At 44.5% G+C, this 14,086-nt stretch overlaps 1 protein-coding gene across 1 annotated transcript in view; it reads right to left on the bottom strand.

Annotated features, from left to right (window-relative positions):
• PLXNC1 (plexin C1) overlaps positions 1-14,086 on the bottom strand; it is a 144,453-nt gene that overhangs the window by 103,047 nt on the left and 27,320 nt on the right. The window contains exons 3-4 of the mRNA XM_012775273.3: positions 3,921-4,055; positions 307-407 (exon numbers count right to left, since the gene is read on the bottom strand). Coding sequence (XP_012630727.2) covers positions 307-407; positions 3,921-4,055 — 236 coding nt within the window. The remainder of the gene's footprint in view (positions 1-306; positions 408-3,920; positions 4,056-14,086) is intronic.

Genomic DNA, 14,086 nt, shown 5'->3' on the forward strand with positions numbered 1-14,086 from the left:
ACTCTGCAGAAAGTAAAAGCAAATCCGCCTGCTTTCTCACCCAGGCCCCTAGATGCCACACGCCTGTCCCCTCCCGCCCCCAGGCAGGGCAGCCCAGAGCACCCGGTCAAATGCTTTTAGCAGCACTGACCTGGCTGCAAACATTTTCGAGAATTCATTAGGATTACACAAAGAGATTTTAGTCGTGGAAGAGATCGGTTCCCCCAGGTGGTTGGAACAGGATCATTAAAGTAGGGCAACAAGTGTTCTGCCGCATGACTCTTTTTGGAAAAAACGTGAGCTGGTGAGAAAGAATTCAGGAAATACCTTTGCTGCGAATGGCACCAACCGCAGTGAGGGTCTGTTGCTGTTAAACACGCCGAACAGGATTTATGTTTATTGCAGTTTGCAACGCGAATTCTCCTCACCTAAAAATAAAGACGACAGTAGTTCCGATGGAATTATAAGCGACACCAGAAAAAACGACAGCACCTTATCTGATGGAGGGACCACCAGGAGCATGTTTATCAGCTTGAACTGTGAGTGGCATCGGGCAGTGGGTCTCAAGTTCTCGGATATGAAGCAGTCGTAGCTGAATCACCCCGGGGGGCTTTTGAAAGGACATGTTCCCGACCCCTGCCGCAGAGGCTCCCGCCATATCCGGTGGCGGGGCCTGGGAATCTGTATTTGAATAGCTCGCTTGGGTGAGTCTGATGTGCAGCGGGATTTCGGATCTGCTAATAATGATTTCCACAGGGATCGTGGGATCGGGTCACCTGGTTTTCATACAGAGACAGTGTGTGGCCACTGGCATTTTGGAAATGAGCATTTGGGGATAGCAAAGGCTCTGCCCCAGGGGGGTGCCAGCGTGAGGTTGGCACTGCATGTGACAATGAGGAGGACCAGGGATGGGGCCTCCCACACCCTGCCGGGGACAGCACCACCACCTCAGCTCCTGGCTCGCTTCTTTTATTTTCAACACCCTTCCACTGGTGTTGAAAATGAGAGGAACAGGGGGAGTATTTAAATCACTTCTCGGCCCCTGGAGCTGCATCTTGCAGTTGTCAGGAAACGGCCGCCACAGGGCGGGCGCCCGTGCTGGGGAGGCCCGGGCCTCTGCGGCACTCGGCCAGCCTCCCAGCGGGGCAGGGGGACGCAGGGAGGCCCTGTCTGCCTCAAGGTGCATTTTCTGCAGGCCAAGTCACACAGCAGGTAGGGAGGAAACCTGTGGAACTCATTCTGCCAGGAAGTTGCACGTGCTAGGAAGTTAGAGGAATGGAGAGTTCCAGAAGGGGCTTGTGAAAAAAACAGGGCATATGCTGAGGAAGACCCTTCGGTTGGAAGTCAGAGGGGGACAACCACGCCCTTCCATTTCAGCCAACCTCGGTTCTGAGCCGGAAGTTCACCAGAATGTGGATATCTCCTTGCAGCTCACGAAACATCTTTTTTAATTCTGAGGGACTTCGATAAGTGTCATGTAATCTCTCTAACCTTGTTTCCTCAGCTGTGAAATGGTGAAGGTGCTACCGACTTCATGGGGTTATTACAAACATTGTCTGACGCTTACTAAACACTTGATAAATATTGGCTGTTGTTATTATGAGAGAAAAGGGCTGCACAGTCCAATAAATGTAAAAGTTTAGGCTGAAAACGCTACATAGGGTTTTCTGAGCACCAGGCCTCTGAGAACCTTGGAGACCCTGAGCACCTTGTGTTCCAGGAGGGGTACAGGGAGTCCCAACTGGTCATGGGACCACTTTTGCTCAGGATAGTCGGTGGGAGATGAGTCCCCAGAACATTCTTGGAGAACTACTAGTTGATGTATTTAAACAAACATAACCATGTAGAAGAGAGGACACTATAAATACTACATGGGATCTGTTCTCTAATTTAATAACATATTATAGTGACTGTTCCACATCAATGCACGTAACTCCACATGATTATTTTTAAACGTCACATGCTATACCATTTTATACATAACCCATGGCTCATTAGTTTGGCTGCTGCTATCTCCCCAAGAGTCTAGGAAAGAACCTTCCTTGGGTTTTGCCTCTCTAGAGGTGACATTTGCTCAACCCGAGTAAGCTACTAGGATCTCTGGCAGTAAATGAAAGTAAAGCAAATGAAAGACAGGAACAAACAGCTCTGATGCCCTGTCGAAAACTCTCGCCAGGACTTCAGGTTTTGAATGACCAGAGACTAGAACTCTTTGCCTTCCAGAGAGTGAGGACCTATCAACTGTTGGCTTTCATGGTGGTTTTCCCAGCTAGAGTCCTGGGTTCTGGGGTTCTGTTTCTATCCATGAGGGAAATATTAGGGACTTAGGAGTTGTTTGCAATATTTCAAAAAGCTCAGTGGAAAAACATGCACAGATTAAGCAAAATTTCAAGTATCATCTTCTCTTTGGGCTGGAATTTTATCAGCCCCATGTGGTAGCACAGTCATTATTCTGACTGGCAGTTTTGAGATGCCCTTGATAAATAAATCCTGGAAATGGGAATTGTTATTTAATATATGTAGTTTGTTGAGTAGATAAAAAGTCTTTCAAATGTGGGATCCCCATGGAAGAAACATAATACAAAGTGTTTGAAGGGTTGGCATAGAAGATTCTATATGGTGAAGAACTGATTTACTGTGACAAGCTGTAGCAGATACAGACTTGACCATCTCAATGTGGTTGTTTTGGTTGTTTTGACTTTTCAATGTGCAAAGAGCAATATGGCCTTTTTAAGAACACCAGAAACTACAAAGTGTTTGCACACCTACTCTGTGATTCAAAAAGCACATGGAGAGTGCTGTCATTGCTCTTCTCCTTAGAATCACTGAAAGGAAAAGAAAGGAAAACGAGGGTGGTGTGAGGGCATCTGTGACATCCCTTATATAATTATGCAAGTCTCAGTGGTCTTCTTTGCACTTTGTATGTTCACATGGTCATGGGTCAAGACTACAGAGCCAGAGAACGTCCTGTTTATAGTTTTCAAAAATTTGGGATTTGATCTCATTTATCACATGCTTTGGGATCAGGATGGAGTTTTTGTCCTAGCCCTGCAAAGACTAGCATACACCCTAACAATATTTGTAGCCCCATAATATGCTAAAATAATAAAAAAAAAGACTAGCATACATATATACATATATATGTATATACATGTCCTTGAGCAAGTTATTTAACCTCTCCAAGTCTTAGAGCTTATTCATATATAAAACAAGGGTAACTTTATCTCATGAAATTATTAACACATTTCACTGACATTGTTTATTATACTTATACGTGTGTATGTGTGTGTGTGTACACAACTCCATGCTAGATCTCTAGACAGAGATCATACAAAGAACAGTGACTAGTATGTAGTCAGTAGAGACTCAATAAGAATTAGTTTTCTTTCCCCTTCTCTTGAAATCAGTTTATAAGGATGAAGAAAATGTAAAAGATATATTATTTTTATTTCAGTAAGCAGAAACAAGACGAACAACTAAAACAGCCAGATAAATTAAGAGAGGGAGGGCAAGTGGCAAATATTTCCTGGTTCATGAATGTGTATGAGACTGTGGCCTGATATTAACCCCAAATCCCAAAGCCAGCCCCACTGGGTATATTCATAAATGCATCTCACTGTTGAGCACTCACACAATAAATGTGTAAATTCAGTTACCTTCCTGATTATGCACCCATTTGCAATCACACCCTCCTCTGAAAAACTTGGGACTAGAAATATAGCCAATAATAAAATTGTCTAAATAGGTAATATTTCTAGCTTACTTACTAACAGTCAGTGTGGTTTTTAATTCCCTGCCTGTGAACCACTGCAGATCTTCTGGAAGCCTGCAGCAGTGTTTAAACTCACTAGTTCAAAGTAAAAGCTTTTCTACTAGATAATGACATCAATTAAATAATTTTTATTCATAAGTCAAAAGCGATGACTAGTATTTCTACCTACCTCCTTCCCGGCTGTCAGGTAGATGTAGATATTCTTCACGGGATCAGGAACGAGTTTGTAGAAAACAGGTGTTTCCTCTTTAATTTCATAGATAACCTCTGGACAATTTGAAGTCAAATTCTCATCAAGTATAACCTATTTTTTTTTCAAAAAGAGAAATATGATTTCTATTCAATACTTTGAATAATAGCAAGGTGGCAAAACTTGTAGCTTAACCCTCCTAAAAGCTACATCTTCTCTTACTATATATAAATACTGGCTAAGGTACCACGTTCCTTAAATCCTCCTCTCACTCGGTCTTCAACACGGCTGGTAATAACCAGCGCAGGGTTTCTTCTTTTGTGGAGGACGAAGTCACCAGAAACAAACTCACAAACAAAAGAGAGCCACTCTTCAACGCTGGGGGAAGCCATTGTCCACAGTTTCTGACCATGTCTGGCCCGATGAGAAGCCACAAGTAGCAGCTTCAGTGACACAGTGCCAAGACCGACTTGCAACTAACGGAAGCAGCTCCTACGTTTATTTGGATGGGTTACTCTGATAGTCATGCATTTTAAAGCAACCCAGATAACTTGACAAGTAGGTGTGTGTTTACATATAAAATATAAGCAAGGGTGACTCAATGCTCAGTAGCTTTGAAATTGGATATACTTGAGCTTTACTCGTCTTCAGTCAACAAACATCTACTGAGCACCCGTTGTGTATCAAGTACTGTTCAAGGTGATTGGAAAATGGCAGTGAACACAATGGGGAGGAGACAGATCCTGCCCTGATAGAACTTACATTCGTGTGTGTGTGTGTGTGTGTGTGTGTGTGTGTGTGTGTGTGTGTGTGTGTGTAGGGGAGTGATAGCAGACAATTGACAATAAAAATAAATTCTAAAATAGAAGGTGATAAGTGATATAGGTCAAAGTGCAGTGGGGTAAGGGGATGGAGACTGTATGCTCAGGGTGAGCCTCACTGAAAAGGTGACATTTACTTAGACTTGCAGGAGGTGAGGGAGTGAGTCATTTAGATACCTGGATGAAGCAGGTTCTTAGAAGAGGCTCCCCCAGTGCAAAGACCCTAAAGGGGTGGTGATCACTGTGGCTTGAGTAGAGTCAGGTAGAGAGCAGTGGGGTGGGGAAGTAACGGGGGGCAGACAATAGCGGGTCTCGCAGGCCTGTGTAAAGATCTTGCCTTTTACTCTAGAGGAGAGAGAGGAAGCCATTGCAGGGCTTTGAGCCAAGGAGTGACGGGACACGGGGGTGTGGGGTGGGGGCAGGGCTTGAAGTGTGGCTATGAAGACCCAGTGGGAGATGATTACCATAATCTCAGAGAAACATTAATATAATGGTGGCTTGGGTTTTCATGCTGGCTGTACTCTTTAAGAAGTTGTGCTACTTTGAACTAGTAACTTAATTTCCTTATCTCTAACATGGGGTTAATAATGCCTTCCTTATACACAGGTTTTGTAAAAATCAAGTAAGAATTATGAAAGATGCTCAGCACATAATCAATACTCAACAGATAATAATCTATCACTAGAATGCAAGCTCCTTTTGGTTAGGGACCATATCTTAATCATCTTTATACCTGTCCCCTCACCCAATACAATACCTTGAAAAGTGAAGGTGATCAACATTTTGTCAATTTGAACCCATCTAGACATAGCATCTATATTCAGTGACATTGGGCACATGGTTTGGAAAGAAAAAAATGGCACCTGAGATCCTTTTCAGACTAAGTCTACTTTCATGCATCTACTGTACCCACACATCCTGGTGGCAGTTAGGTAGGTGCCATTTAGCCAAAGGCTCCTTGTCAGTGGGGCACACAGAGCATCTCCCTGCATTCACCCCCTTTTCTGGCTTTTTCCCTACGATCAATGACTTTCTTCCACCACCTGCTTGGGTCAACTCCCAGGTGGGTCTGGTGCAAACAGTGACTCACTCAGAGCCCCTAGACTGTTCACCAAACTCAGCAGCAGCTTTGTAAAAGTCAATCTCACTAACCAAATATATCAAATATGACTTTTAAAAAGCTCTTCTTCAAACAGAAGCAGTTAGGCCCCAAGGGAAGTAGGAAAGGTCTTTGCCTCAAGTCACTGCAAAACGACTCTATAGCTGTCCCACCCCACATGGTAGCCAGTAGGCACATAAGGCTATTTAAACTTAAAGTCAGTTCCTTGGCCACGATAGCCACATCTCGAGTGCTCACTACCCATCGTGCCACAGGCTACCATAGTGGAGAGAGCAGATGTGGCACATTCCTGTCATCGCAGAAAGTTCTACTGGACAACACTGTCCTACAGGAAACTGTCAGTGGACAAAGCCAAGGGGTGAATAGGGTAAGCACTGGCCAACGTGTGGAACCATTTGAAATACAACTTTCTTGGTTCTTTTGAGTTTTGAACAATGTCAATGTATTACCTTAAGAAATGAACACATACAGATTAAAATTTAAAAATGTTTGAGGGTGGTGGGTGGTGTTTTTCTTTTTGTTAGATTATGCAAAGAGTGATCTCCATAACCCCAAGGATAGCACAAAATAATTTTAAACACATTTTTTAGTCAGTTGGAAACTTCAGTTATACAGACTGGGGTGGTAGATAATTCTAAGGAATTGCTGATAATTTTTTTTACTTTCGATAATGGCATTATGGTTATAATTATTTAAGAAAATGACTGCAGTTTTTTAGGGATGCATAATGAAATATGTTGAGGAGACATGCTATAGTGTCTGGGATTTGCTTTCAAATAAGAAAATAAATAAAAGCATAATTTATTAAATACCACCACTCATCCATTTTAGGGGAATTAGAAGGGGCACTGCAGTTTTTTGGGAGGGCTTATTTTATTTACTCTTGGAGCATTACTGGAGATAGGCAGAGCCTAGAAAGATCTAGTTTGGTGCAACATTGGTTTATTTATGTAATATCTTAGAGACAAAACACCAGTATTTTCTCCAGAACTCTGAATGATGGCAAAGAAATCTTTCTTTTATTTTTTATTTTGTTTAAATTACCAAAGTATCCTATGGGCCTGGGTTTACCAATCAGTTTCCTGAGCAAGCTACTTAGCATGGCCTGTACTAAATAACTATATTCAGTTATTGTCTTGTCTTGATAACTATAGGTGCTGAGTTTAAGTTGGGATGTTTCGTCGATGGTTACAGTGGGATCTCTTTAGAAGGCCATTGGCATTATCTATCAAAATTATAAAGCACATACCCTTGGACCCTGCAGCCCCTCATGTATATGTGAAATGACATATATTCATTGCAGCATTGTGTTACAAACAAAAGATTGAAACAACCTAAATGTCCGGCAATAAGGACATGGTAAACTATAGTATAAAAAATGAAATATTATTAAGCCATAAAAATATTTAGAAAGCTGTTTATGTATTATATGTTGTGTTTAATAGGTTATGTTAAATATGCACATATATATTTGTAAGTACAGATTTATATACACATATATAAGTATACATACATATATAACATATATATGTTTAATAAAAGGGGGGAAAGAATATTTTTCTCCTTTTGCTTGTAGACAGGTATAACGTATTTCTGGAAAGATGCTCTACAAAGGTGAAACTGCTGTCATTGGTTGCCCTATAAGTCAAGAACAGGTGACTTTCACCATATACTTTCTTGGTTCTTTTGACTTTTGAACAATGTCAACGTGTCACATTAATAAATGAACACATACAAATTAAATTTAAAAATGTCTAAGGGTGAGTGGGTCAAACTGGTTGGGTTTTTTTTTTTTTTTTTGCTAGATTTACAAAGAGTGATCTCCATAACCCTGATAAGACAAGAGAAGTTTTAATTTTCATCATATGGGTCCCAACATATGCCACACAGAGGGGTTGGGGATCTCTGCTTCTGTGGTCCCCGGAGTCTCACCTCTCTCAGATGACTACAAGCCAGGTTTTTAATAATATCATCTCCCACCCCACACAGCCCCAGCCCAGCCTGGCCCACAGGCACCAGGGGAACACGTCGACTTTCTAATTGCAAAATCCGTGAGAACATCAACACAGAGAAGAAAGCCAACAACACTGGAGCAAGGGAAACATTCCTTCCTCAGCTCAGTTTAGGTGGGCAGCCTCGGAAAAAGAACATGATCAGTGAAGCGATGCAGGAAGTAGCAGTGAGTCACAGGAACCCAAAATGGGTTGAATTTTGCATAAGAGAAATCTCATCCAATTCACACACACTCCTTCGGCACGACGTGGATTTTTATCTATTGCTTCCAGGATACGACCTTAATATAGATCTAATCTGAAGTCAATCTGCCCCTCTTCCATGCATATTCTTATATACTCCTTCATCCTTTGAGTCTCAAACATCACCTCCTCTGAGAAGCTCTCCCTGATTGCCTCTCTACTGTACACTGCCCCCCTCCCCGCGCCCCCCCCCCCCCCCCCCGTCACTCCCTGCCCATCACTCTGTTTTCATCATGGCACTTTTCACTATCGGAAGTGTCTTTATCACTGATTAATCCATTTGCTTGTTTTCTGTCTTTTTCTTCCCACCAGGAGAGCAGGGGCACTGTCTGTTTTGTTCACCTTTGTATATTCAGCACCCAGAGCAGTGCTCGGCACATAAAAGGTGCCCAATAAATATTTATTAAATGAAAAACGACTCCATTAGCATTCAAGATTTTATAGGGCTCTTCAGCTTTTTCCAGCTGAAGCCTGTGTAGAAAACAAATTTTCCCTGATGGAGAATTTCAGTTTGTGTCAACATATTGTTTCTGTTGACATCTTCCTGAAGCCTCATGGTAGACTATTAACTAGCCTTGGGATTTCTGTTGCATACAAAAACTCCCAACCATGCTGCTGAAATGAACCGCGTGGAGGCTTCCACACCGCACAATTGCAGGACAGGTTCAATACCACCCACGGAAAGGATACCATGGTGAGGAAAATGACAGGGGAGAAAAATTAAACAAAAGACTATTTCTTTTTTTCCTGATGATTACCATGGAATGGAAAAAGCCACAGGTGTTCAAAAAGCTAAAATATTTTATGCCAAATTTCTTTTTGTTTTTCAATGCTTCACTCTGTGGGGCTAACCTGTTGGAGGGCAAACAAGTCAATCCTCTCATTTATTTATTTATTTTCCATAAACAGTTGCTGAGAAATGCTGGGCAGGAGACTTAACACACACACACACACACACACACACACACGCACACACGCATGCATACATGCACACGTGCACACACACCTACAGACATCACATATACACAGACGTCACATATACGCACACATACACACGCACACATACACATGCACACACATACCCACACACATGCACACACCTATACACACGCACACGCATGCACACACATGTGTGTACACACACGCACACACACATAGGAGAAAGCAAGCTAACTATCTAATGGTGTAATGTGCCTCCATAGTTAGGAGTAATAAAGATGAAATACAAATAGGAAGGCAAATTTCTCTTTTGTTTCCAATCTGCTTATTTCAGTGTAAGTAGTGAGAAAAGCATTCAGCCTCAGCCACAAGTTCTAGATTTGTGGATTCTATGGGAGCAAAATTTCCAACTTGCAGAGTCCTGGCAGACTCACGGATTGGAATGAATGAGGTGAGGGAGAACTTGAGATAGGCTTCATGTGACATTCTAAACGGCCAATCCTGAAACCCACTTCCAAGTTTTGACACTTCCTGCTGCTTTTACTGTCTGGTCCAACCCCTCAGTTCAGCTTGTCCCCACCAGCCACTTCTGGCCCCAGCTCCTGTCCTGGCTCCCCAAGGCCCCCTTTTTCTTATTGGAACTTTCTGTGGAAATATGAGTAGAGTTTGTCTTCATATAGTATTTGTTTGTTTGTTTGTTTCCTCTTATGTTCACTCGAAAACTTTAATCACCAGAGTCAAGGCAGGCTCTTCAGATAGTACACAGTTTGAATTCAGAAAGAACTTTCTGGAAATGGTGTAATTTTGCTTCATGGTTTGGATAATGAGCTCCATTAGTGGGGTTACAGTTCCAGGGGCCACACCGGGGGCCAGCCCTGACTCTGAGCGCATGAGAAGTACTTCAAGGCTGGCTGTGGGGACAGCATGACAGAGCTTCCTGCGTCCTGACCCAGCCTCAGTCCCGGGGCGTGGGGGAAACACTGGCCTCCTGCTGCTGGGGCCATTGGAAACATCAACCGGGACCCAGAATTCCTACCTTTCCTTTGAAGGAGCCTGCTGGGGTAAAGCTGGGGCCTCCAGGGGGTTCAAAGTCCCCCACATGCAGCCCCAAGAGGAGAGAGCGCTACACTGAGCGGGGCTGCCAGGAGGCTGCCCCCACACAGACACAAAGCAAACCACAGAAGCCACGGCCCTTCTCATGAACCCTCACACACCTGCATCCTGGTATCAACCCAGATACCCTAACATTAGAAAGAAAATAAAAACCAGTTCCACAAACTCTACCCAAGCCCCACAGACTATATTTCAACTGTTAACGCAGTTTAGTTGGGGGTAGAAGCCTGGGCTCTGGGGACGGATTGCTGCAGTTCAAATCACCTTAAGCAACCTACCTAACCTCACTAAGCCTCGGGTTTTCTCATTTATAAAGTGGGGACGGTGATAGTATTGACTCGTAAGGATTAAGCCAGTTAACCCGTGCAGATGCTGGTTCTAATGCCTGGAACATGCCAAGAGCACAGAAATGTTAGCGATTTTTATTCCTTGCCCGCTGCCTTATCTTTTATGCTTTACAAGAAAGGTTAATGGGCATGCATAAAGTTACTCATTTCAAATTTCATGCATATTTCGTTATTACTTATTTTACCACCTGGAAAAGCTCAAAATGTTCAATTCTGCCCCTGAAATAAGGGCAATTTTCCATGTGCAACAGAGGCAGCTTGAAGGAATCCAAAGCACACAATAGGTTGGACCACAATCTGGAGAGAGAGACGGCGTGTGTGTGCAGCCTGCGCAACACGTGCAATGTGAATTCCCCAAAGCTGAGTTCAGTGTGGCCATGCTTTTCAGCTGATCTCAGTGGAGATGCTGACAACCGAAAAAATTATGGCATGCACTCATATTCAGAAAGGAAGTAGAATGTGGAAATAACCGGGGTGGGGGGCTGGCTAGACATAACCCGCCTCACGACCACGATCCCATGACCACTGATAAAAAAGCAGATTAGACATTCTCAAAGGACTCTGAGCTCTAAATTCATTCAATGTTTCCAAAATCTTAGGACTAAAGACAGGAGAAGGAAAACTTAACAGGAAAGGTATTAGCACATTTAAAGTCTTTAGTTTTTCTACTGATCACCAGTGAAATCTTACCTTTGGACACAGTGCCGTCTTCCTTGGGAAAAATGCACATACTTTTAAAGACACTTTAAAAGTGACCCAATGTTGGAGACTAAGACCCTCCACATCCCAACGACTTGTCCTCCGCATGGGCCTCCCCCCCGGAAAATAGCCTAAGACGAAAATAGCACCCAGCCCTCCAGCTATAGTTCTGAGAAGAATGCATTCCATGACGTGCTTGCTCCAGGGCATGCTACCTGCAATTGTTCCCGACCCCCTGCCAGGTTGAGGTTGAGTGATCCATCACAAACAGCTTCCGATGCCAATAAGACGCTGATTGGGGCTGACTGGCCCACACCCAAGCCTCGTCATCCCCCCACTCTATTTTTCTGTTTCTACTTCCTTGTTTCTGTATATAAAACCTACAAAAAATCCAAGTAAAGTAGACCTTGACAACCCTTTGCTTGGTCTCATTCCTTTCTCTCGCCCATCTCTTTCAGGCACAGTCCCCCTCGCCCCCGCGAGTAACAGAAGGTCCCTCGGGTCGGGACAAGTGGCGCCCAACGTGGGGCTCGAGGTACGGACCTTTGTCGGGTGACGCCGCGGAGTGCTCTTCGGCCGAAGGAAACCCTACAGAGACCCTCGTTCTGCCACTCACAGAGTCGACGGTCTGGTGAGTAAATTTTTACATTGTCACCCCATCGAGATGGGCCATTCATTGTCTAAAGAGGCCGTTTTTATCAAGGATCTTAAGGCCTCACTCAGAGAGAGAGGAATTAGAGTTAAGAAAAAAGACTTAGTAAAGTTTTTTGTGTTCCTTGATCGTGCTTGTCCTTGGTTTATTATTGGTGGACCTGAGATTCATCCACACAAATGGCAAAAAGTAGGTAGAGATTTAAACGATTTACTTCTAAATCAGGGCCCAGATGCCGTCCCTGTATCTGTTTTTTCGTACTGGGGACTAATCAGAGATATTGTTGAAGGGGCAGATTCAGACCCCAATAAAAAGCAGCTGCTCTCAGTAGCAGAATTCTGCCTCCGACCCGTGTCGCGGTCCACTTCGAAAACGTCTTTAATGACGGCCGAAGGGCCAGCTTCTCCTAATAATTTCAAGAGACCAACATGTCCTTCCCCTTGCCCCTCGGTTTGTATTAATATGCCCCCTCAGGACCCCTCAGCTGAGCTCCAGACATCTAGAGACGAGCCCCCATTAGTAGGCCAGACACCAAGACCCTCTATCCTCCCTTGCCCGAGGGTACAGCCCCTCATGCATTCAATTACCCGGTATTCAAAAAACAACCCCTAGGCCGGGCGCGGTGGCTCAAGCCTGTAATCCTAGCACTCTGGGAGGCCAAGGCGGGCGGATTGCTTGAGGTCAGGAGTTCGAAACCAGCCTGAGCAAGAGCAAGACCCCGTCTCTACTATAAATAGAAAGAAATTAATTGGCCAACTAATATATATATATAAAATTAGCCGGGCATGGTGGCGCATGCCTGTAGTCCCAGCTACTCGGGAGGCTGAGGCAGGAGGATTGCTTGAGCCCAGGAGTTTGAGGTTGCTGTGAGCTAGGCTGACGCCAGGGCACTCACTCTAGCCTAGGCAACAAAGCGAGACTCTGTCTCAAAAAAAAAAAAAAAAAAAAAACAAAAAAAAAACAACCCCTCTGAGAGTCCCTCGACCCCGCAGAGAAAGCAACCCTCGAGGAGGAAGCAGCCCGATATCACAATCCCGAATGGCCGCCTCTTGCCGCGGCCCCCACAGACCTCCTCCCTACGCGCCTCAGCTTTGCGCGCCTTCGTTAATGCCTCCCCTTACAATGCCCTTACCTTTGCGCGCCAAAGAAGACTTAAGCCAAAGGGTTACGCAATTAAAGGATGTCTTACAACTTCAAAAAGAGTTTGCCCAGCTTTCCAAAGACTTGTCCTCCCTCCAAGATACACTTAAAGATTCGGTCTTCATTAGCCACCCACATCATGAGACCGCCCAGTCACACGCCGCCTTAAATAAAAAATCCTTAAAGTCCTCCCATGAAGCCCTAGCATTCCCGGTAGTTACCAGGTCTAATAGGTGAAGAGACCTTACCGCCCCTTCTTCTAGCCAATCCCCGCCCCAAGATTCAGATAATGAGGATGCAGAAGAGAGAGAAAGGGAAAGTGAAGGTGATGACCCCCCGGAGGAGGCAGTCCCGGGGCCCACTGCAGAGCCCACTGAGTTCCGCAGACTAAAACTTAAGACTTTAAAAGAATTAAATTCTGCTGTTAGGACGTATGGGCCCAATGCACCCTTTACCTACTCCCTCCTAGAGGCAGCCTCAGGGGGCGGCTACCTGCTCCCCGGAGAATGGATCAAGCTAGTACAGGCGGTCCTTTCTCGCGGACAGTTCCTCTCTTGGAAGGCCGACTTTCTCGACCGCTGTCAGACTACGGCTGCTAATAATTTAAAAAACCCCAATTCTGCATCTTGGACCCTTGAAAAACTTAGCGGACAGGGGAGATTTGCCACTGAACAGCGCCAAAGGAGACTCCCGATTGGGCTTTTGTCTCAGACCGCCGCAGCCGCTTTCGGTGCCTGGCGAGCACTTCCCTCTACGGGATCTGTTCTCACTCCCCTGACAAAAATCACCCAGGGAGCTCAAGAGGGCTTTAGTGAATTTGTAGGTAGGCTTTTAGAATCTGCTGAGAGGACCCTCAGACAGGAGGATGGTGATAATAAACTCATTAAACAATTGGCCTATGAAAATGCCAACAGCGCTTGCAGGGCCATCCTCAGGGGCAAACTTAAAAATAAAGACCTTAATGACATGATTAGAATGTGTAATGATGCTGACCCCTTCGCCCATACGGTGTCGCAGGCCGTGCAGCTTGCGGTTGGGGCCGCCATCCAAGGCACTGCG

Source organism: Microcebus murinus, chromosome 10 (genome assembly GCF_040939455.1).
Source record: "Microcebus murinus isolate Inina chromosome 10, M.murinus_Inina_mat1.0, whole genome shotgun sequence".
In the NCBI taxonomy this organism is placed as follows: Eukaryota; Metazoa; Chordata; class Mammalia; order Primates; family Cheirogaleidae; genus Microcebus; species Microcebus murinus.